The sequence below is a fragment of the Malaclemys terrapin genome, chromosome 10 (assembly GCF_027887155.1).
Source record: "Malaclemys terrapin pileata isolate rMalTer1 chromosome 10, rMalTer1.hap1, whole genome shotgun sequence".
Lineage (NCBI taxonomy): Eukaryota > Metazoa > Chordata > Testudines > Emydidae > Malaclemys > Malaclemys terrapin.
This window is the reverse complement of record NC_071514.1, coordinates 2,100,739-2,126,554: the sequence shown is the minus strand read 5'-3', so window position 1 is coordinate 2,126,554 and position 25,816 is coordinate 2,100,739. Positions and strand designations below refer to the sequence as shown.

The 25,816-nt window shown below is 40.3% G+C and overlaps 1 protein-coding gene across 1 annotated transcript in view; it reads right to left on the bottom strand.

Annotated features, from left to right (window-relative positions):
• Positions 1-1,996: 1,996 nt before the first annotated feature.
• Positions 1,997-25,816, bottom strand: part of CTDSPL2 (CTD small phosphatase like 2) — a 72,135-nt gene continuing 48,315 nt past the window's right edge. The window contains exons 9-13 of the mRNA XM_054042357.1: positions 12,723-12,785; positions 12,532-12,611; positions 8,918-9,044; positions 5,007-5,102; positions 1,997-4,511 (exon numbers count right to left, since the gene is read on the bottom strand). Of these exons, the coding sequence (XP_053898332.1) occupies positions 4,446-4,511; positions 5,007-5,102; positions 8,918-9,044; positions 12,532-12,611; positions 12,723-12,785 (432 nt within the window). The 3' untranslated portion in view covers positions 1,997-4,445. The remainder of the gene's footprint in view (positions 4,512-5,006; positions 5,103-8,917; positions 9,045-12,531; positions 12,612-12,722; positions 12,786-25,816) is intronic.

Genomic DNA, 25,816 nt, shown 5'->3' with positions numbered 1-25,816 from the left:
TTGCCACAGGACCCTCTGTTGCTAGTTTAACAAAGGCTTCTCTAATAGGGTTGACCAGTCCAGCCACACAGCTGCCATCAAGGAGTACTTGGCGCTGCTGTGGGATGGAGGAGGGTGCAAAGTCACCTATTCCATTCCCCCAATTCCATTCTGTGCTAGTTGTCCCCAATCACAGGGGAAGGATAGTACCTTAGTCACAGATCACAGGGACCCACTATGGCTCTGCAACTCAAGAATCCTATGAAAGGGAGACCCTCTATTGATTGGATCCACTGGATTTAGGAATGCTTTGCACCAATGGAGCGGTGCAAAATAGATTGTGTGCTGCCCCAGATTGGGGCCACTTAAGGGGTTGGAAAAATTATGCTTAAATGACAATGGCTCATTAATTCTGGCTCATAGCTGCTGACTTTAGTGACAACAATAAGTTTATACCACTCCCATTTGCCCTCCAGAACCCACAAAGTGATGGGAAAGCAAAATGAATTATTTTCTGTCGGTTTCAATGTCAGAAATAAAGAAAGAGCATATTCTTGTCAATTCTGATAAAGTATTATCAGATGATGACTTAGCAATTTGAAGTTAAATTGCCAAATGACTTGTAATACTTAGAATCAATTGTAATATGATAACAGAATGGAGCTAGATGTTTAGACAAAGAAGAATAAAGTAACGTGATTAGCAATTTGAACACTCCAAGGAAACTAGGACCAGAAGAGAAAGCAAAGGAAAACGGATGCATACGTGACTGTTTACTTTCTTGTACAATGTTTGTCAAATGTCCAAAACAAGCTCTGTGGATGAAAGCGTGATTCAATAAAGCACTTAAACACATAATTAACTTTAATCAAGTGTTTAAATGCTTGAATCAGTGTCTTAGGGAAGCTGACACACTATCCTTAATTTACACTTGGTTGACAAAGAACTGCCAACAGAAGGATGCCTTTGATCAATATTTGATCAGGCCTCAAAGAATTCAGATTTTTAAAAGTTTCTGAGTAATAATGAAAGACACTTTCCTATGTAGATGGAAGGTGAAACAACTGAATGTTAACTAACAAACAAAACAGTAAAATCGAGGCAGTTACCCTTCTATATACACAGTAAATTAAAAATAAGAGCCTCCACATGTATTGCACGTTGCAAAATCCTAAGAAACTGTAATAATCTTTCATCCGAGCATAGTTCTGCTGTCAGAAGTAAAAATGATCAAAGCTAGACCAGAACATGTGCAGAACACGTAAAAGGACCATACAAACAGCAGGCTGTAGTGAAAGAGAGCAAACAAAATCACCAAGAATTTACAGTAGAAAGAGGATGTTATGGTATGCCTCTGATAAATTCTCTAAAAATAAGAAAATTAGAGTAAGTGATCCAGTTACAAGATTAATTGCATAATAGTGAAGTAACTCAAAAAGGGCCCAAGCCTGAATACCTTGTACACCCAACCCCTCCCCTCCCAGTTATCAGCGATAATTTTGGGTTGTAATTAGCTGTGTATGATATTCTAAGATCAGAGTAGTACTTAATCCTTGTCATTCCACTCCATCATAGAATCCAATAAAATGAAAAACAGGAAAAAAAAAAATCTGATTACATTTAAGTGAACTAGATGAAAAGATTACATAGATCAGAAGTATTTGACATTTTTAGAAGCTTAATTTTTTTAAAAAGACACATTCTCTCAGCAAAGCAGGATTATAATTGTAAAAATCAGATTTGCAGCATGTTAACATTCAAGTATTTAATATGTATTATGGAGCAGTCTATATAGATTAGTTTTGTTGTGCATCTAGATAGTACCAAATCACCAATTTTCCCTACATTTCCTAGAAACCAGATTGCAATATCTCACATTCTAATTTTCCTCAGTGATCTGAAATCATGACATAGATACATGTATAAAATGAAATGTGTACTTTGCCTTAACCAAAAATACCAATTTTGTAATAGTTTTACTCAAAATGGCGTAAATTAGAACGCAAATGCTTAGGAAAATGATTCTAATCGGTGGTAACCATGTACCATTTTATTGAGTCACAGAGAATGTCCATGATTAACTTATTCAAGGTAGTTCCATTATGCTAGATTTATTTAGCAATGAATTAAAAAAATCCTAATACGGTATAACATATTATTTATGGTAATTTGGAAGAAATTCCACTCTGAAGAGGAGTTCATTGTTAAATTAACTTAAAAAATTCTTAGATTTACGTTTGAGAGGGAGATTAAAAAATAATAATTTAAAAATTGTGGGAGAATCTTGCAGCAACTCAAACACAAACTGACCATTTTCAAATCTGTAAGAGTATCCATTATATTAGCATAAAAACAGGAGGGGTGGGGATAGTTCTGGGGTTCACACGTCTGCGCAAAAGCATATATATATATAAAGGTAATGTTATGTACATTTTATTTCAATAAAGACATAAGACAAACAGCGTAAAGATGCCCAGATGCCCTAAAGATAAATACATTTAAAAGATTCTCTTTAAAATGAATCTGTAGTATTTCTTTCCTGCAAGCAAAATACCTTTCTTTAAATACAAAAAAAAAAAAAAAAAAAAAAAAAATCAGTATTCTGAATTGCAAATGCTTTTCACTTTTTTTGCAGAAAATCTGCCATGATGACTTTTTTTTTTTAATGAATAAGGATTTTCCACAAAACAGGCTTGCTCTACATGCTAATTTTTTTAACAGTTCATTGACACAATGTGCTAGCTACATACACAACAGATAATATAGTAAGAAAACACTCAACCTGATGAAAAGTTAAAATCTTCATTAATACACTGGAAAAAGTTGACATAACTCATGCCTTTTAAAATCAAAAATACAAAATTAAATGTTTTCCTAAAAAGATTTTCCTTATTTTAAGGACTCATTTGAAAATGAAGCTGCATGTAATTTGTACAATAAAATTGTACAAGTAAACAGGTAATATACATAAAAAATTAATTGACATACTTCTCAATTATCAGTTGTCCACCTTTAATTTCCAATACTGTACTTTCTTAACAAGCATACAAAATATCAAACTTCTCTTTAGAAAAAGTGCCGTTCTGTGACATCCTTTACACAAAAACAGTCCAAGCCTGTGGCATGTTAATGCAGTCGAGAGGCAAAGCATCCTAACTTTTACAAATTATACCTTCCATAAAAAGCCTCCTGAAAAGGAGATTACACACCATTATAAAAATATCAACCTCTTGTGGTAGCTGCATTAGAGAACCAAGGCTTGAAGACTATTTCCATATAGCATAGAAAACCACTATGATAGCATATTAACTGCATTGGTGGCATGGGAGTGTACTGTATCACAGGATTATGCATAGTTACTATTAGGTACCTTCACTGTTACACAAAGTTTAAAACTGATTGTAACAAACAGCATAACAGGAGGTACCACCAGCCCATGCAAAACATCTTAAAATACTGAGCCACTGTGCAGAATACTTCATTCTTGGAGGAATCCGAAGGCAGCAGTAATTGATTTGCATCAAACCCAACAGGTTACCAAATAATTCTCCTTAAAGATTTGTATGCACAGTATAATCTGAGGTATTCCTTGTCCATCAATTGAGCGTGCCACTGCAAGATATTGTCTGTCCAGAGTACATGCCATCACAATGGTTTAAATATTCTGAATATTAGTAATTCTTATATTCTTATCTAGCCAGTCTCTTGATTTTTGAAAAGATTTCAACTACAGTAGAATATTACAGAAACAAAATATAAATGCAGGTATTTCTAAATGAAACTTACATGGACTAAAACTAGAGAATATTTTTAAACAAATATACAGTATGCAGGCAGACAAAGCAGGAAAACGGCCATTCAATTGTATAATAAAAAACTAATAAAATTTGGCTATTTCCAGAAAAACTATGAAGCGCCTCAACTAAAAGGAATGCATAATGAAATTCTAAGCTAATACAGGTCAAAAATGTAAAAAGGTTATAAACCTTAACAGGAAAAATAAAACAACTTTTACTGGCCATTCCTGTTGAAATGAGAATCTTAAAGTAACAGAAAAGTGGCTACAAACCCACTTAGAGCACCAAACAGAGAGAAAATAAGAGTCCATTTTCAATCTCTGTTATATCATAAAATCCTGTGTTTCTACAGGTCAAACTGCTGGTGGCAGAAACAGAATTCTTTATAAACTGCAGATGTCCTGTACATAAAAAAATTTCATTGGAGTTGCACTAGTTCTAAAGACTTTTCTGTTCTCGCCTACCTACTGTATTGTACTGTATGTATTCAATCTGAGATATAGAAAGTCTCTTTCTGTAACCCTTGATTACTGTTGGGCACCAAAGATAAGAAAAGCAAGACGGGGTACAAAAATGCAAAATTTCAACAGTAATGGCAATGTTTTTGTTTTAGTCCAAAAGGGTCCTGCATTTTCTCCCCCTTCAGTAATTTGATAAAAGGCTTGGTGTTTAATCTGGGGGTAGCAAGTCATGCAAGCGAAATCTGTCTCTGATGTGAGGTCGGACATCTTCATTCTGTAGAAAAAAATAAAATTACAGTTTTTAAAATAATAAATGTATCTATACTTCAGATTTCAAGAGTTATGTTTTTAAATTATGTTAGTATACATAATAATACAACACCATTTACAGTGCTTTGTATTTTCAAAGAGCTTTACAACATTAACTAACATTCACAAAAACCTGGTGAGATAAGTAGTATCTCAGTTTTACAAATGAGGAAACAGATGTGCAGGTAGGCAAGTCACTTAACAGAAGGTCCCATAGGTAGTGTCAGAGCTGGTACTAATCTTCTAACCATGTACTCAACCCAATACATTCTGCTTTTTACTAATAAAATAATAAGTACTCCCTATACATATTTTGGATTATTGTCCAGACAAGACAGAGTTTTGGAAAGTTCCTAAGTAACATTTTCAGAAGTTTCCAAGTGATGTGGGCTCCTAAATCACTTAGTCAATTTTGAAACTACCTAGAGTGTATATGAAAAAAGATGAATACATTACTCACCAGCTCTACAAGTTTCTCCAGAAAAGGAATTAATTTTAGGAGTTCATTGTCATTTTTATCCATGAACCAGCTCTCTATAGGAATTCCATTTGAAAGCTAAAGTAAAATCACAGGTATGTTAATTTTTATGCTGAATATCTCCAGAAAAGACCACTGATGATATAGTGCATTTTGAACCATTTGGGTATTTGTGAGGAAACCCACTGCCCATGTTGATTGTCAACGGACAATTTATAAGGATATTACCATGCAAAAGGCAGAGAGGCCCCTGGAAATAACTGCATCCAAACACCAGTACATATTAGTAACTGTTGACTAAGCAACCAGGTACCCAGAGGCTGCTCCCCTTCACTCAGTGAAAACTACGGCTATAACCCCAGAGCTCTCAAAGCTAAAAATAAATAAATAATAATATATGGAGATATCCCTATCTCATAGAACTGGAAGGGATCCCGAAAGGTCATCCAGTCCAGCCCCCTGTCTTCACTAGCAGGATCAAGTACTGATTTTTGCCCCAGATCCCTAAGTGGCCCCCTCAAGGATTGAACTCACCAATGCTCAGACCACTGAGCTATCCCTCCCCCCATGCATAGGATTTCCCCAAGAAATACTAACAGATAAAGGGACTAACTTCAGCCTTCCTGAAGCTCAAGTCCCTGAAAACCTGCGTGTACCACCCACAGCCAGACAGCCTACGTGAGCAATTTAATAAAACTCCAAAGGGAACATTGAAACGCTTTGTTAGTCATGGCCCCAAGCACTAGGATTGGCTAGTCCAACCGTTCCTTTTTATCATAAGGGAGGTCCTGCAGGCCTTTACAGGGTTCTCTCCCTTCAAGTTATTTTATGACCACCAGCCGCAGGGAATTTTGGACTTGCTCTGAGAGGGCTGGGAGGAACAAGACGTAGGTGCTTTAAGGATGATTCAGTACATCATACAACTAAGGGAATGACTCAGAGACGAGGGGTGTTCACCAGAGGACATTTAAGAAAGGTCGAGTAAGTGCAGGTGCAAAATGATAATGGAGGGGCATGACTATGGGTCTTTTACCTGGGTGACCAGGTCCTTTTACTGCTTCCTTTGGCTGAGTCAGTTAATGCCCAGGGGGTAGGGTCCATTTGAAGTTATTAAACAGGTAGGGCCATTGGATGATGAGATAAAAATGACAGGCAGAAGGAAGGAAACCAAAATTTACCATGTGAATCTTCTTAAACCTTAGAAGACGCAAGGAAAACCTGCTGATAACTCCCTTCCCTACGGAGCCTGAACTAGGACTCCAAACACCCAGTGGCCAAAACCCGACACCAACTCTTGCGGGTCAGGGACTTACCGCTGTAAAGAGGAGGCAACTCTTCCAATTGACCAATGTCTTTGCTACTGTATTTTACTCCTCCCTGGGAGAACACAGTTAATCCAACACGACCCTAGAGACCATCTCGGGCTAATGTCTCAGGGAGAACCCCAGGCCTTACCATGGAGGCTGTAGTGTACAGTCTGAGAAGTCATGATGCAGGGGGGATAATCAGGGGGTCAAAAAGTGAATGGCGGAACCCCATAGTTGTGGTTCCCAAACCGGACAGTTCGGTTTTGCATCAATTTCAGGTAACTCCATCTCAAAATTTGATGCCTATCTGATATTACGGGTAGACAATTTATTAGAGTGACTGGGACCAGTGAAGTACCTGAACACTAATAAACTGATGAGGAATTACTGACAGATCTCTTTATTTCCATTCTCACAAGAGAAAACTTCTTTCTCAACCCCTTTAGGCACTTCAGAACTCCATGGAGCCGCAACAGATGTTTTCCAGATGTTTACGAATAAAATCATCAGCCCTCATCATCAATATGCTATGGCAGCGGTTCTCAACTGGAGGTCTGCAAGCCCTTTCAGGGGGACCGCAGGGCTCCGTAGCTGAAACCCATCAGCCCCAACTTTTCCCAGGCATTCATACTACATGCAGGCACCTCAGATGTTGACTTTGGCACCATGCTCTTGCAGAACTTGGTGGGGGGAAAACACCTGATCCTAAATCTGAGCAAGAAGCTATTCCATCAAGAAAAGGCTCACTCAATTACTGAAAAGGAGGCATTAGCGATTAAGTGGGCTGTGTATTCCCTCAGATATTACCTGCTGGGCAGCCCCTTCTCCTTGATCACAGATCATGCTCCTCTATGCTGGCTCCATGACATGAATGACTGGAACCTGCACATAAGGTGGTGGCACCTAACCTTACAGCCCTATAGCTTCAGGGCCTGCTCGAACAAAAAAGAAAAGCTCATCGCATGTGGCAAAACGACATCACACCAGCAGAAGAAAACGTCATACAAGCAACTCAAGGCTGAAGCCCAATGGAAAATCTGTGACATCAGAAATAAGTGGTGTCCAAAAAGGACAAGGAGATTGAGCTTTATGCTGATAAACATGACATGAGGAGGGTTTTGTTCAGGCAAGAAGGGCCATTTACGGTCCATGCTCCCATGGACCCACACCACTCCAAGCCAAAGACAGGTCAACGTATTGTAAGGATAGCAAAGCCATCAAAGCCAGATGGAAGGAGCATTTTGAGTTACTCCTGAACTGTGAGTCAACTGTCCCTGGTGCTACTATTGAATCTATACCTCCTGATGGCATACCAGCTGAAGTCTCCAAGTTGGAGGTGAAGAACTGGTAAGGAAGCTCCACAAACTTTTTCTTCATATCTGGTATAAGAAGAAGATTCCAGAAGACTTGAGAAACGCCAACATTGTTACAATTTTTAAGAAAGGAGATGAGTCAAAGTGTGGAAACTATAGAGGCACTGCTTTGCTATCTACAGCTGGGAAAATCCTTGCCCGTATCCTCTTAAATCGATTATTTCCCGTTGCTGAGGAAATATTGCTGGAATTTCAGTGCGGTTTTAGATCATCCTGTGGGACAAAACAACATGATCTTCGTTGCCTGCCAAATCCAGGAAGAGTCTCAGGAGCAAAATCAGGACCTGTACTGTACTCACTGACATCAGAAAAAGTCCTTTCCTTCAACTGACTTCAGTGGGTTCTGGATTAGGATCTTGGTTCAGAAGCCCAGTTTACAATATGAAATTGAATCGTGCTGATGACATCAGTTGTGAGCAGTGGATTTCCCTGAACTAGTGCTGAATTTATAGACAACAAAACTGTATCACTAGTAGGCAGACTACTGTTTTCAACACCAGTTCTATTCTCTAATGTAGAGGGACTCCTGAGATTAATCTCCACTTCCCTCATGTCTATACAATTATAGAGACTGGATTATATATAGAGCATATTTTTGGACTAAATCTGGATCATGGAATGTATATTGAACACCTCTAGTATACAGAAGTATGATAGTTGTACACACTTCACCTCAACCAGCAATTTGTTTGCTCATAATTCTTCTACTAGTTCTGAAAGGGTATATTTTGTGAATAATCCTAACAGACCGGATTTTTCTTCTACTAGTTCTGAAAGGGTATATTTTGTGAATAATCCTAACAGACTGGATTTTTCTGAATTTCTAGAAGAGGTAATTGATTGAGTAAAAGTGTTAAAGCCCTTCTTATAATTAAAAATAATCAAAATACAAAGGAAATGTTGTGAGTATGGTGAAGTATTCTGAGTTTTCTGAAGAACGTTTGCCGCACAGAAATTCTTTTCACTTACATTATTTTACTTTTTAAAATTTTACTATTTTTGAAATGGTCAAGTAACACCTAAAATGTTCCTATTAAAAAAGTACCCTACATATTTTGAGGTGAATTTATTACAAATGAGTTAGGTACTTTTTTTTTTTTTTACACCTAGCATTTTCTTAATTTACCTAGTTAAATTAAAAGTTTATGTTTTCATTTTCAGAGAAGGTTTTTACAAATTCTAAAAAAAGTGTGACTATCACAAAAATGCTTACCTGATAGGCAAAGGCTTGTGGTGAATTGTCAATTATGATCGTTTTTGAAAGATCTCTACCAAGGATATTTAAATCCTTTATATAATTTCCTTGTACACAAACACAATGCTCACGGAAAAGTCGATGCCTATGGGTTAAAGGAAAATTAATTAATTTAGTAACTTAAAAAATATGTTGCACAGAGAAAAGGAAAATTAAATGCTGCCAAGTGTTATGGAAGTTAAAATCTTAATTTTTCTTTCTTGATGTGCTTAGCTCTTCTTAAGAAGCTGCCCTTTTAAAAACTGGCTCTCTCTTTTGGGCTATTCTTTCATCATCAAAATTCTTAGCAAATAGGTAGACTTTATATTCAAGTATTGCCATGCCTTAACATGGAACTTGTGTGTTACTCTAAAAATATAATGTTTAAAACCAAAGAGAGGGATTAATGCAATTCTGTACTTTTTTTGGTAATTCATTTACCCACAACAGTTAAGATGCAGTATCTGGCTGTCAGTGAGGTCCTGATTTTTAACCAGTTTTCCAGATGAGTTGACAGAGGCATACAAGGACCTCAAGCGACTTCCCAAGGTCACACCGTATGTCAGGGGTTAGCCCCTCAATGGAACCCTGGCTTCCTTTGCTCTAACCAGTAGAGAACAGAGCCTCCCTATCCCTGTACCTGCCAGAATAGAAAATACTAGAAGGAATGTTTTCTGTGGACTGTTACCTGTGTTGGCAATTAATCTATTTCAGTTACAATATCTTAAGAAAAGCCTCAAGGCAAAAACAGTCCATCAACTGCTTTTTTCCTCCAATTACTCTGCTCCTATTTAATTCAACAGAGAGAGGTTGTATAATAATTAGAAATGTTTGGATAGTGTACAAGGATTCAGGTTGTTTAAAGTAGTATTAAAAATACAACTGAAGCTTCATCACCTTAACTATAGAATAAACTGACTTTCAAATATAGGTTACATTAAAATCATATTACAATGTAAATGCCTCTTTCTAAGCTTTACATTTTCTTATTATGACAATCTCTCTAAGGCTGTTCAACAATTTAGGAAATCTGATCAAACAAAATTAAAAAAACAAAGCTGTATCTGAAATGTTTAATTTCACAAAGGGGTGGAGCGCCCACTGTTACTATAAATAAGCTGATGGCTCAGTGACAAACAATTTGATATGTAGGTTCTGAGTCAGGTGTGTGGCGTGCCTGACAAGTTTACCTTTAGGCTAAAGTCAAAACTAATCAAGCCTTGATGTCAGCTTTTCAGTGGCACATGAATCACAAGTGTGGATCCAGTTCAAATTCTTAGAAGATAGTTCAGATGCACCACCCCATTTCATTATCTCCATCCTGTCCCAATACGTTTAAAATTGCATTCTGAGTCATAAAAATTAGAGCTGTAAAAGACTTTTTCAGAGAGACTTGTGAAGTGTTACATAAGTTACTCCCATTAAGAATGAGATAGCCATGTAACCTCCCACACATTAATGGGATAAATTCCTTCAGTACTTATAATTCCTTTTTATTATTCATATTTGATTATATTTAAAGACTTTAATCAAAAACAAATTTATAATGCTGACTAAATGAGATAAAATGCATCTAAAAACATTTGTTTAGGTTTCCTAAAAATAATCTAAAAGAATATTATTACTGCATGTTAAGGAGGACACTGGCAAGATGAATATAATAGTGGTGAATCTGTGAATAAACAACTTTTTAAAGGTACACGAAATATGTCCAGATTCCACACACCAATACTGAAGATCTATTTAACTGAAACGCACCCAGTTTAGATTCCATAAATAGATAAAAAAGTAGTTCTGTATTTATAGTCCTTAAATAGAAACTCATAGATTTCACGGCCAGAATGGCCCATTGTGATCACTCAGTCTGACTTTCTGTACAACACTGGCCGTACAACTTCCCTAAAATAATTCCTAGAGCTAGGCTAGCATATGGCTAGAGTTGTCAGGATTAGATTTTTATCAGTAAATGTCTGTAAATGTTGATTTCATCATACACACACAAACCAACAACAAAAATGTGCATTGATAATAATCAAAATGTAGATAGGCAAAGTAAGGAAAATGCTGCTTGAGAACTTATTAGAGTTTGACTTGAGGATATTTATTTTATATATTTTGACATAGGATGTTGACAATTAGTGTTTTAACCGTTATAAAGCTTTAACTTTTTGAATCTTAATATCGATCATTAAATTACTGTCTGAGAACCCTATTATCTGACTTTCCCCTAATCTCCTGCAACCGTGAAAACTTAAATCAATAAAAATTAAAGAAAAAAATGCCTAAAAATAAACAGATATCTGCCAAAATTATGAAAAAATTAAACATCAAATTCTGCCAGGCCTAAATATAGCTTTAGCTTGGGTGCAGAATCTATACACTGCAAAACTTTATTATTATTTGTCTGACTATAGCATGTAAGTGTCCCAATCATCGACAAGGGCTCTGGTGTGCTGTACATACAAGTAATAAAAAGACAGTCCCTGCCCCAGAGTGCTTAGTATTTACAGAAAAATATCTATTAGGTGAAATGCTTCTAGAATACTGAAGTTTTAGAAAGTATAAAATATTTGGATTAAAATAAGTTGACAATATATCTTTAAAGCCTTAAAGTAAATTATGATTGGCGTCCTATACTTTAAAAATGACAGGAGAAATCCTGATCTCACTGAAGTCAATGGGAATTTTTCAATATACTTCCATGGGGCTGGGATTTCACCCTGTTTTCTGAGCTAACATGATGCAAATGAGAAGTTTACAAATGAGCTCTTGGGCATAGTATCTTGCATTCCCTAATCAGAGAAGGCGGAAATTATTTATTCCCCTTAATAAGAATATCACATTTTGAATGGATCCCTGAGGATTTCCCCTTTTTTTCTGCTTTAACTTTCCCATCCAAAAAGTCTATCATCCTTCCAGATGGGGATCACTATGCAAATCCTTCCACCAACATTTCCTTAAAAATCTTGAGGAACTGTTCTTGAGCAATGCAAGACACGCTCCTACATCATAGCCCAGGGTTCAGGTAAAAGACTAGGAAATGAACAAGGCTAAATAACTGTTACCAGAATCATCAACAAATCATTTCATGCTTGAATGAAAGATGCAAATATTTTGATCCTGCAAATAACAGATTTAAAATTAATTTTATGAATTGTCCTTTAAAAAGTAGTTCATTTTAAAAAGTCATCAAATAATGAATTATTTTCTGTCAAACTATTTGTTTTCTTGATATACACTTAAAAATCAGTCAAATATTGATGATGTAGCAGAGAAACAGGTGCTAGAAGAATTACATTTGTAATGAGTAACTCTCAAATATGTTATGATGGATCAAGGGACACATATGCTTTAAGCGTCAGAATGGAGTACAACAATGATTAGGGTTTATGTCTCTATCCCTTGTACAATAATTCAATTACCTTTCTACCTCTCATTTCCCCCCTTCATGCATACACGCTTGGTCAATTTAGTGAGGCACACTACAACAAAGAAGTTAATGTGTAATGATTGATTTCTTAATTATAATTTTGTGAAAAATAAATTGGTTAGCCTAACATTAGATATTTACATGAGTTTTTCATCAAGTTTACCTGACCAGTTGCTTTTTAGGGTCTAGTATGTTCAGTAACTTGTCTGCATACACCTTCTTAGAAGCAGTAAAAAGAATGATCTATAAATTAGAGGAGGAAAAAGTTGCATCATTACTGCATTATTTAGCATCATATAAATGAGTATATATAATATAAAAAGAAATTTCAGGGAAATATCGAAGTATTATTACCTCATAAATCTGAGACATACGTTCCAGGAATTCTCTGAAGAACGGCCTTAACCGCACATAAACCTATAGAAATAAGAGATGGATTTAATTAAATAATACAGAAAGATTCAAAGTGGCTTTACTGTAGGGACAGCTGAAGCTATAGATAATCTGTACAGATTATTAAATAAAAATGGTCATTATGAATACACTTAACAGAAATGATAGATTACTCATATAGTAATATTTGAGCATTCAAAAAATATTTCAACCAACTTGCAATATCACTCAACTCTTCTATGAGTGAAAAGGTAAAATGGTAAAGTAATCTTTATCTGATTTACTGGAAAACTTGATGAAGTCAGAAATCATTTTAAAAATACAGGAACCAGGGAATTTCTTAACTAAAAATTGTATTTTGCAACTCTGATCCCTCAATCTGCGTCAGGTTCTGTCTGTCAGTCAGCAGCCACACTGAACTTCAAAAGGAAATCTTCACCACAAAAGAAATCGCACTGTCAAATGGCAAACCATCAGTGTTACCCAGCATAATCTTAACTGCTGCATCTTGAACATGGCAGAAAATCTAAAATTGAATTAAGACGACGGATTCTTAGACAGGATTTTAAGCTGTCATATACCACTGGCCTTGTGACACTGGATTTTACAATTGGCAAATGGAAATTTCTACTACTGCTGAGTAGGGATGAGATACTGGACACCAGGATCAGGGAGGCCACCAAAGGGCAAGGAGGAGGATTGTCCTCTGTTTACTGTTTTCACAAACTTGTTTGCATACAGAGTTGCACCAGTTTAAGGAAAGGTGTTATTTTAAACCAACTACTTAAACTGGTGCAAAAGACTGTGCAGGCACTTTTCCTTTTTTTAAACCAGCTTTATTTTTGTTCACCTTTACGTCAATTAGGAACAAATGTAAGCCAAACTGAAATAAGTCACTCTTGTACCAAACTAAGAGTGTCCACACAGGGTGTGCACTGATTTCACTAAACTGGTGTAAATGTTGTGTGTAGGCAAGGCCTGAGTACTCAGAAAGAACAAACGGGGAACTTCACAGATTAATAGGAAGTTCCATATCATCAACAGTCATATTGCAATGGATCTTGGTCTTCTGATGGAAGCACACATTTCTTGACCACTGAAGACCTGATCTTACTTGAACAGAAAGCTTTCTACGGTGTTTGTAGCCATAACCAACTTCTTATCAGGTCTAGGATTTTTCCTCAGCTTTCCAAATCGGTCTTTTGTCCTATTCAAAGGATCCCCTTTGTAGGTCCCATATTGGACTCAACCGCAGGGAGAGCCCTTCTGCCGGAAGAAAGATTCTCAAAATGGAGCAATGCCTATGAAGATCCAAAGTTGCCCCACACTGATGATAAAGTTCTTCCTGGATCTCAAAGGGGTTTGTAGCAGCCACTATCTACATGACTTCATTTGCCCCTCTGACAATGATACCTTTGCAACACTGGACATCCCTGTCTACTGTCCAGATTTGGACGGTCTTCAGTTGTGTCTCACTACGTCCCAGAAAATTACAGCCTCTCTACACTGGTGGTCAAACAGGACCAATATGCTCAAAGGTGTGCAGTTCACTCCTCCAGGTCCATGCTGGACAGTGACTTCAGATGTATCAACAAAGGATTAGGGAGCACACTTGAACAACGTAATGGTTTAAGGACATTGGTCTTCTCAAGAAAGAACACTGCACAGCGAGGTACTGGAATTAAGAGCTGTTCACCTGGCCCACAGATTGTTCCTTCTTCATTTGCAAGGGAAGACTGTGCAGATAGTAACAGACAATAAATTGACAGGTTTCAGAGTAGCAGCCGTGTTAGTCTGTATCCGCAAAAAGAAGAACAGGAGTACTTGTGGCACCTTAGAGACTAACAAATTTGTTAGTCTCTAAGGTGCCACAAGTACTCCTGTTCTTCTTTAGACAATAAATTGGCAATGTATTATATAAACAAACAAGAGGTTGCTCCCTCCGGCTCTTTGTATGCGGAAGCAATAAAGAAATGGGACTGGTGGATCCGCCACAACATTTACCCTGTAGCAATACATTTGGCAGGGGAAAACAATGTGGTTGCAGATCGCCCCAGGAGAGATGCCTCCCAGATGCATGAGTGGTCCCTGAAGAAGCAGTTGGTTCAGATCTTTTCCAGATGGGCTCGACCAATCATGGACCTATTCATGACAAGTTCTTCACATGCTTGCACATGTCCATTCCATTGTAGGTGTGTGCAAGCCCCAAGTACAGTCGCCGGAAATTTTTCCCTTAGCGGTATCCATCGGGTTGGCCCTGGCACCATCTGGTGCTGCACGTCCATAGGGCTAGCATAAAGGGCCTCGCTGACCCAGATGCGAGCTCTCCTTAAGTCCTGGCCTTGAAGGTGACTTTTCTGTTCTTTTGGAGTCTCTCACCACGGAGTGGGGTCTCTTCCTCGTGGAAAGGTTCACTTCTGAAGCTGACCCATGGTCCTCACTCAACAATGCTGAAGGCACTGGCACAGTCAGAGAAACCGTGACCAAAGGATGCAGGACTCTCCAGAACAGCAGACACAACGGAATGACTGTCACTGAAGGGAAAAGACCTGTGGCAGGTATAGCAGGTTTTAAAGCCTGGGATCTTTGGAATAACCTAAGCAGGAAAAGGACAGAAAAGATGCAACTGCTGAAAGTGAAGGTTCTGGTGACAAAGGAAAGGGATTAGATGTGGGAACCTCTCCCTCAAAAAAGCATAAATGTGTGCTAAAACATTAAAATTGAAAAAAACAGATTAAAATAAAATACTAAGCAAGAGCAAGGAAGCTGTAAATCTAGCAGCGGACACGGCTAAGATATATCTTGAGCAAAGGACTATGGAGAAGGAATTGGAGTGGTGGTGGGTTTGCACCTCCTTAGAAACCTTGATACTGGAGCATGCCGATGTATGGTGTGCAGTTGTGTACTCAGACACTGCTTTCTAAAATCTTCAATTGGGTGCATACAGGCACTCACACATACTATGGTAGAGAACACACAGGGACACATACTTGAAGAAGAACCTTAATTCACATCATGGTAGGGGTCCACTACAGACCACCTAACCAAAAAGAAGAAGTGGATGAGGCTTTTTTAAAAAATAGCTAACAAAATCATCCAAAGCACAGGATGGGGAACGGTGTCAGAGAGGCTGAGTGACTTGCCCATTGTCACAAAGGCAGTCTGGGGAGGGAATTGAACCGAGGTCTAGACCTAGGTTAGCACCTTAACCACTGGGCCATCGTTGCTGACTACAAATCAAGTGCCTTTGACATCAACAACAGGGTGAAACAGGGGTGTGTCCTAACCTCTGTGTTCTTTAACTTCTACTTTGCATTCCTGCTCTCTCATGCATTTAAGGACAGCAATGATGGCATTGATCTTCGACTCACACTAGACGGAGGCTTGTTCAACATAGCAAGAATTAGAGTGAAAGCCAAGGGGAAAGAGCTGGTTCTGAGAGATTTCCTGTTTGCGAATGAGGCAGCTTTGGTTGCCCACAGTGACTCTTCCCTGCAAAATCTCTTGGGTAGATTTTGAGTGTCATTCAAGAGCTTCGGATTGACAATTAGTTTCAAGAAGACTGTGATCATGTACCAAAGGGTGGAAGAACCAATGACGGACATCACTCTGGAGGGTAAATCTCTGCATTGTTGACAGCTTTTGCTATTTGGGTTCTATGATCAGCAGGAATCTTGCCCTTCAGACTGAATTAACAATCAGAAAAGCAGGTAAGAATTTTGGGCTATTACAGAAACATGCATGGAATAACAGCAAACTATCACCAAAGGTGAAGATGTAAATCTATGAGACTTGTGTGCTGTCATCCCTGCTTTATGTTCAGAAACATGGACTACATACGCTAGGCACATTAGGAGACTGAACAGCTTCCACATGAGATAGCTGGGCAAGATCCTGAAAATCAGAGTGGGAAGACAAAATGCCAAACACAGAGGTGCTGGAGCGCACAGGATTGACACACTTAGAAACTACTATCAAGAAGAGGAGGTTGCAATGGCTCAGTCATATCAGGAGAATGGAAGAAGATTGTATCCCCAAGAGCATTTTGTACAGCCACTCCCAGTCCCTATTCAAGCCCAGAACCTTCCTCTACTGCCCCCAGCTGCAGCAACCCTTGAACCTCCTGAGCAAGGTGACTCTCATGAGAAGGGTCCCTGAAGAGGGATGGGGAAGGGGGGGGGGGGGCAGAAAGAAGGGTAGAAAGAAACTGGAGGGTACAGCCCTGCACCACTGTGTTCAGACCCAACGGTCTGAGGTTATCGCAGTCCATGCAGGGAGGAAAAAGGAAAGGCAGGTGGAAAAAAACAGAGAAGATGGATCCAGGGAATAGTCTGGTAGGTCACCCTCGGGCGCACCCTCAAAACGGTCGCTTATTCCAGGTGGAGCCTGACAGAGCAGGGGGTGGAGGTGGGTGGTGCTTGTAGCCCTTGGCTTTCTTGTAGGGCAGATCATGCCACAGTTGGTTCCCTTATCCCTGAGGCTGCTGCGGTTTGAACCGCTTATGTGCCAGGCCTGGGACATACCAAGCTGCATAGGTTAAAGGACTCCCATACCACGCTGAAAATGTTGGGGTGGTACGGGAGTCCTTTAACTCATGCAGCTTGGCATCAGTCTGTTTTGCAAATAGGGCCTGGCCGTCAAAGGAAAGGTCCTGCATTGACTGCTGAGCCTCGGTGGACAAGCCCAAGAAGAGCAGCCATGAAGCTCGCTGCATGGAAATAGCGGAAGCCATGGTGCAGAGTCCACCATGTCTGAAGCCCCCTGGAGGGCTGCTCTGGCCGCCGTTGTGCCCTTCTCGAGATCGCCCGGAATTCCTTCCTGGAGCCTTCAGGGAGCGAAGCCTCTAACTTGGCCATGGCCTGCCACATGTTGTAATCATAGCAGCCAAGGAGGGCGTGGTGATTGGCCACTCTCAATTGCAGGCTGGAAGACGAATAAACCTTACGTCCAAAAAGATCCAGCCTCCTTGAGTCTTCATTTTTGGGGGTAGCCCCGGATTGACCTTGCCTCTCTCTGTGGTTAACTGTCTCGACCACAAGGGAATTGGGGGCCGGGTGGGAGTATAGGTACTCATGCCTTTTTGTTGGCACAAAATACTTGTGCTTGGCCCTTTTGAAGATAGGGGGCAAGGAGGAGGGAGTCTGCCAGAAGTCAGTAGTAATCTTTGATACCCCCTCGTGAAGGGGTAGAGCCACCCTGGCAGGGACTGAGGAGCAGAGGACATCAAACATGGAGTCCGAAGGCTCTTCCAACTCCTCGGCCTGCAGCCCCAGGTTAGATGCGACCCTCTTCAATAGTTCCTGGTGCGCCTTAGCATCATCCTGAGGAACTGGGCGAGGATGATGCTGGTACTACAGGAGCATCCACGTCCATTGGTGGTCCAGCAGGCTGCTCCCCTGGGTCCTCCTGGACCTGTGGTGTCCTTCCCCCCAAAGTCCCCGGCACTGGAGGAGGTCAGGATGTTGAGGCTGCTGGCCTATCCAAGGCTCCCGACACCAAGCGGGCAGCCTGGGAAGTATGGGTGACCCCCCAGGGGTTCCATGGATACCATGATGCCAGCGACTGTGCTTGGGACCATGAGACAGGTTTTGGTGCTGATGATGTAGGCGGCACCACAGGTTGCCCCACAGTTAGGGAGCCCTGCTCAGTGCCAGAGCTGTAGCTGGAGCGGTCACTATCCAGCGACCTGGATCTGGCGGAGCGGCAGCTCTTATCTGACCTGGAGCCAGACTTGTCCGAGCGAGACGACCGTCTTTGTCGGGACCTTGGGGACTGACAGTGTTTGGCGGATCGGTTTTGGAAACCCGGCGATCGACATCTTATGATATCTGACCAGGACATCGAGAGGGACCGGTAGCTATCACGTGCCGGTTGCTGGGAGGAACTCCTGGAATGCGGTGATCCCAGTCTCAGAGACCAACAACGGTCTCTCAACAATCAATCCTTCAATTGGTCACAGGATCTGTACCGAGCTCTCTGCGACACGAGGGTTCAGTCTCGCTGCTCCTGTCGGGGGGGGGGGGGGGGGGAAACGACGACGGGACGGGACGGGACGATAAAGGAGAGCACGCCTCAGTGAGTCTGCGCCAGGCTACCATCGAGGTACACCTCGAATCCTGCTGTCAGTGCCCAAAGTCCAGGGACCAAAGAGGGCTCCGCTGAGCCTGCCTATCTGAGGTGTGACGGCTTCAGGCCGGCAAGTGGTGGCAGCACATCCCACGCAATGTGGAATGATGCCGCTGAGGCAGGGACATATACGGAGGTCCCAAGGTGTGCTTACCCCAAGACCTGGGTACTGCTGGAGCCGGTGTGGACGGCATAGGAAGCATCAGGATCTCCTGAGCGGTCTGCAGAGCCTCGGGCATCGACGGCACCTGGAGTTGACGGAGGCCTGTACCATTACCTGGAGTCGCAAGCAAACATAGGAGTGCTCAGCTTGAGCTGGGGCCTGACTTCCTGAAGGGGGCTCTTTTCCCTTGCTGGAAGTAGGGGATCTTCCCCTCCCTGTCTTCTTTGGCTTCTTGGACGGAGCCACGGAGGGGGACTGGTGCCAGCTCATGGATGGCGACGGCAGAGCACTGCACCCTGATGCCGCGGTGCTCGGTGCCGAGTTGGACCGTTGCTCCAGTGCTGAAGTGAGTGCTGACTCCATCAGGAGCGCCTTCAAGAGACTGTCCCGCTCCTTTTTCGTGCTGGGTTTGAAGGACTTGTCGCTTATGTGCCCCTCGCCCAAGCACCTTAAGCAGCTACTATGTGGACCGCTGACGGGCATAGGCTGTTTGCAACAATTGCAGGGCTTAAGCCTGGGGATCAGGGCATGCCCCGTCCCCCGGCTGAGTCCCATTCGGAACGAACGAAGAGTTTGAGAACTACTACTAAGGGTAACTAATTCAACTACTAACTATATACAACTATATTATAGGTTTTCAAAGTTCACAAGAACAGAGAACGAAACAATGCTAGCAGAAGCAGCAGATGTTCCAGCACTGTCACTGGCGGCAAGAAGGAACTGAGGGTGGAGGGAGCAATGTGGGCGTCACTCCAGAGGGCGCCAGAGCTGGTCCCCTATGGATACTGCTGAGGGGAAAACTTCTGGCACCGGTGCATGTGGCGAGCTCACACACCTAATGGAATGGACATGAGCAAGCACTCGAAGAACAACACATGGATCTGTGAAATTTGTAGCAAGCTGGGTCGCTCCCAAATTCGGCTTGTCAACAATTAGTGGATTCATCAGGCACCTGACTAGACATTTTACACATACACCATGATCCAGTAGATCAACAGTTGCTTATAGGATTATGGCATTCTAGTATTTGTGGTCCCAGGTTAGATTAAACTGAACTTTAAATGTACATTAGATTTTAATCCCCACACATCCCCTGTCATGGTGCTGGATCCTCCTCCCTCCTCATTTTGTCAGGGATGTTTTTAGTAAAAGTCAGGGACAGGTCATGTGACTTTTTGTTTATTGCCCGTGATCAGTCCATGACTTTTACTGAAAATATCCATGACAAAATCATAGCTTTACTGATATGTATACTCAACTTTACCTCCATATTAACATACCTTTCTCTAAGAATTTCCCTGTTTGTTTTTAATTTAAAATTTCATAACCCAAAGAGAATATTATCATGTGTTATTTCCAATTGTTGAAGATACGAAATATCAACCTTAATTTTTTTTTATTTTTTTTTTTACTTTAACTTTTATGGTCAGTTCACTGGTGTGCTGAGACTCCTTTATGCCACTCTGCAGCCAGAGCATACTAGCCAGTTAAACTGCATTTACAGCTGCTTTGTTTCATCAGAGCATAGCAAAGCAACTAGAGGGTATATCCCAGTTTCCCTATCCTACAGATCTGCCCTTTCTTCTGTCACTCCCTACATATCCCTGTGCACACACCCCAAATGCCCCCTCCCTACTTTCTTCTACATTCTCCTTCATACAACCCAAGTTTCCCTCTCTCATCTGCACCCCAAATTCCTTTGAACATATGTACCCTTCCCACCTGCATCCCTTCATCGTCCTGCATACTCACACACCAGTTTCTGCCCACCCTCCTTCACTGCCTACATTCTCCTGCCCATGTATGCACACATACAATCTTGCCCCGCCCCGCCCCACCCCCAACTCCGGCACTTTCTGCTGAATCTGGTGCACCACGTAGTTTTTGAAAAGAAATAGCTATGATTAACGGTCATTTTTGCCATTACTTTCCATAACTGAGGCAGAGAGATTTGCTCAGTTGCCCCAGGCCACACTGAGTCAGTGGCAGAATGAAGATGAAAACTTATAATCATACTAGACTGTCTCTTATTTGCACAGTAAAGTATTGTCTCAATATAGAGAGGTACTAGGAGTGCCTCATGTTTTTAACGTAGTAGGGTGTAGAGAGTAAGTTGCAATCATAACAGGTAATAAACATAGGGCTTAATTGTGTCTAATCTGGTGTACAGGAGCAGGGAAAGAGATAATGACACAAGGAGCCTTACCTCTAGATGCCAAAATGCTGTGGCTCCACTCCCACGGAGTGAAGAGGCAAGTACACCTGTTGAACTGTCCCTACAGTGTGCACTACCTGGAACCCCTGAGAGGGAATGCCAGCTGACTAAATCAGGATTCCTTATGGGGTTCCTGCTATACTGCACCCCTTCAGCTCGAACCATGATTTAAAAGTCACAACTTGGACCAAAGCATTTTTGAAAATGTATACTAAAATTTTTCAAGCCAGCTGTCATACTTCACACTATTAGCCAATCTTTGTTGAGAAAACCAAAATTATTTGTAATTACACCACTACCTCGACATAACGCTGTCCTTGGGAGCCAAAAAATCTTACCGCGTTATAGGTGAAACCGCGTTATATCGAATTTGCTTTGATCCACCGGAGTGCGCAGCCCCGCCACCCCCGGAGCGCTGCTTTACCGCGTTATAGCCGAATTTGTGTTATATCGGGTCGCGTTATATAGGGGTATAAGTGTTTGAAAATGTCATCAAGTGGCTAATTTGGAAAAAGCATACAGCATTTATTTTATTTAATATACAGTATGAAACAAATTCTTCTAAAGGAAAAAATAAATCAAATGAAGAGCTATGGAACTCAAGAAACTGGGCTTTTTAATGTGACTCTCAGAATGAGTATTCTATATTTTTAAGACAAAAATGATTACAAGTTTCAAAACTAGTAAGAATGAAAAAAGTAAACAGATATTTTAAAATAGCTTCATAATGATATCCAGTAATTTGCAAGAGCAAACAGAAAAATTAAACATGATCTGGTTAAGTTAGCTAGTTAATCTTTGTTAAAGAAGTTATTTTGTTTTTTAATGAAAAGTTTACATTCTCTTAACAAGGAAATGGAGGCATTAATGATCATAGGCGAAAATTTGAGCCATGTAGTTTCTTCCTATATATAGTCCATGTAACTGTGTATATCCGACTTCCATCCATGAAAACATGTACAACTCCCGCCCCCACAATGTTTCCATATTGTTACTATGTTTTTTTCAAACAACAATGCCAGCAGCTCAGCAACAACAAAAATGTCTGTGCAGAATAGGGGTAGAAACTGATAAGGACATAAATTTTAGTTAAATTTCTAAGGAATTATTACAAACAAGAGGAGGAGGAGAAAATATTCTGTAATACAGTAAACACTTTCACACAGCTCTAAATAAAAATCCCATAATTAGCTAGACAATCATTAAGACTTTATCATACCAGATGAACTAACTACTTATTTTTCCCTTCCTTCTTTCATGTCCCACAGAAATATCTGTCTGGTTACGCAGATATCAGATGATGATGACTACTAGCAGCTGAAAGCCCAAGCTGTCGCAAAGATGTGACAGTTGGGCCAAGTAATCCACCATCTGTACAGTCTCCCTCATACAACCAATGAAACCAGTGCATTGCATTTAGCTATAGCATAAGGGTCGTGATTGGCTCAGTTACCTCTGATGTCACAACAGCCTGAGACTCTTGGAATGGCATAGATACATGCCTTGCTTTCACATGGATGTAATTTGTAAAGTCAAGTGGCTGAGAACTTTGTAGGCTTCCGAATGACACACTGAGTGACAATCCTGGAATCTTATTATACGAATAAGCAACAGCAACCTAGCTAAATAAACAGCTTGACCTGTATTTTAATAGAAGTAATCAGTAAAATGCTATTTTACTAAAGGAAGAATGTAACAGGAGCAGAACTCCAGATATGTATTTCCTATTAAATTTGATGTCAACACTGTGCATGCTTTAGGGGTCGTCTTCCTCTGTCCTTGAAAGAAATGCTGAGGAGTTATAGGTCAATGAAGTGCAGCAGCTCTGGATTTGCAACTAGACTCATCTTACCCAACTGTAAGAGACCCAAGATGAAGACCATCATATAAATGAACAGAAACAGCAGGTTCTTAGTTGATTGTGGCTCTCCAAGTGAGAAAAACATAGTTCTAAAAGTCCAATTAGATCAAGGTTAAGAGATCCCAATCTGATCGTAGCTTTCTTTGTGAGTGTCTACCACGGACTGAAGTCTGAACAACTGATCCAAAGGCTGCTGGTTTTGTTGCTCTTTTAGAGAAACTACTGGGATAGCATTTCACCAGAAGGGGAATGAAAATTCTCAGCTATTACTCTGATAGGATGTGGCAGGGGTAAGTTGAACAATCCAGTTATGTTTGGCTGCAGTGGAGTAGAGTATGTGAAATGTCTTTTGGTTAGCTTCTATTGGGCCCTATAGCTGAAACAGGAAGATCAGTGAGACTGTTGAGCCGAAGAACTAAGTGAACAGAAATTTCTTGACTGGGTAAGGCCTACTTGTAAAGGGAGGGTATTCTCTGGATGGAGGAGGGAGCAAGATGACCTAGTGTCTAGGATTGGTGGCTCTGCAGCATAAACTAAATACAGTGCAAACCTCTTAACCAAGTAACAAAAGGGAGTGCCTGACACAAAGTGCTAATACATTATAAAATAAATGCATACACTAGTACTAAAGAATTAAACATTAACTCTTTTTCTCCAGAGACAGAAGTATTGTAGCATTCAGTATATACTATATTTATAATCACTTCATTACTGCAGCATTGTTGGCCAGTTTTGGAATATACTTCAAAGTAAGCTGCTTGCTCATCCACCCTCCCACTACTGCAAAAGTATCAGTTCATGGCCTTCAGTTAAGTAGAGAAATAATAATGGTATGAAGCCCAGATCTCAATTTGCATAATTATTAGTGAAACTGGGTGTGAGAGAATGGAGAAATCCTGTAGGAAAAGAAGTCCTGAGCTAAGTTTTACTCTCTCTTAAAAAAAGATTTAAGCATGTTTTTGATCATTGGTTTCATAGTATTTCTTAAAGAGTCTAACTGAAGGTATTAAATGTTCAGAGACTAATAGAAAACATCTTCACAAACTGATTTTACATATCAGGTATTGTTTTCAATGAGCTACACTGTATTGTAGTTTATAAATACATAACAGTATTTTCTTACCTAATAATCTGTCTTCAACTTTTGCTCAGACATTTACTTCCTCCTTGCCAGCAGGAGGAGACAACACCAGTGAAAGCTTAAATGACACTCTATGGGCGAGTTTGGAGAACTGAAATTCAGATGGGCCTATTGCATAGGAGATGACCAAATTGATAATTGAAAGAATCACTTTTCAAAAGCAGATGAAATAGTGAGAGTTATTGTCTACAATACAAAGCTAAGAATGTATGTAATATTAACCAGTTTCTGTTCAGCAATTATCTGAAGAGGAGACTTCTCTTTTTACCCATAGCCTTAGTTAATTACATGTTTTACGGTTATAACTAAACTCTTGACTGTTTAGTCTCCTGCTTATTGTCCCTCATGTAGCAAGAGGTGAATGTTTTCTGGGTTGCCATGTCTGGTGTATAAGCACCTCAATAAAATAAACAGATGGTTAGGAATCCTAAAACAACATACTTGATGTAGACACAGGCTGTCCTTATCAAGTCTACCTTGCAAAGGTACTGCTCCTTTGCAATTCTAAACTTGGGAAATAACTAAGGCACAATAGATGAAACTGCATCATCATCTGATTGGATAAAAAGAGGCACAGGCTTACGTACAATGTTAAATACAGATATAGAAACCTTGTAAGATAGTCTTTCCATTGACTTAAATTTCCTTTTGCTCAGACCCTAAGGTGGCTCTCAGCTACACTCAGTAAAACACACCATCACCAAAAGAGCATAGTTATAGCCAGAAATACTCAAATCATACTGAGAGCCTCAGAGAGGGAAGGAAAAAACAGGCTTGAATCTATTTGCCCCCAAAGAATTAATTTGAAGCTTCCTCCCCAGCTCATCCAGGAGGAAACTGAGAATGGCAGTCACCAAATAGGAGACAAGTTAAGAAACCCATTAAAAAAATTATTTTAGTTTCAAAATTCCAAGGGGTTTTATATGCAACAATGAAGAAAAACATTTTTAAAATTAGGAAAAATACCTGGACAAGTGTCCTTTTAAGGTGCCTGATGACTGGCTCATTCTCCAAAGATACTACAGAGGGGTCCAATATCGTGCGAACTACATGGAGGGGAAGCTGTTGCCTCTCCCAGGTACATCACACAAAAGGACCTGAGAACAATAGCCTGGGTCAGTGCAGCATCTTTGGCAGTTGCTGGAACAGATCTCCTCTTTCCCATGCTTGTTCCTCTATGGTATGTCAATGTAAAACATATAAAGCTAATAATACTGCTTGAAGCAGGAAAAATGACTAGCAGTTTCCACAAGACAATCAAAAGTAACTGTAATCACCAAGTAGCATCTAGCTGGGGCGGAAGAGGTGGAAATGTTACCGGCAAAGGATATGCAAGACTAGGTGCTAGATAGAAGCTAGTTAACTTCAGGCTCTGAAGATTAGCCTTTTTCACAGTAAGAAATGATCAACCAGCATGAATTGGTTTCCCCAGGCAGGGAAGAAAGTTAACAGTTTGTGGCAAACTATTACATGGGAAATGATACTGCCTGAACTTTCAATGTTCCTGCCTCCATCTGCTGGTAAGGAGAAAGGCTGCTATAGAATACTG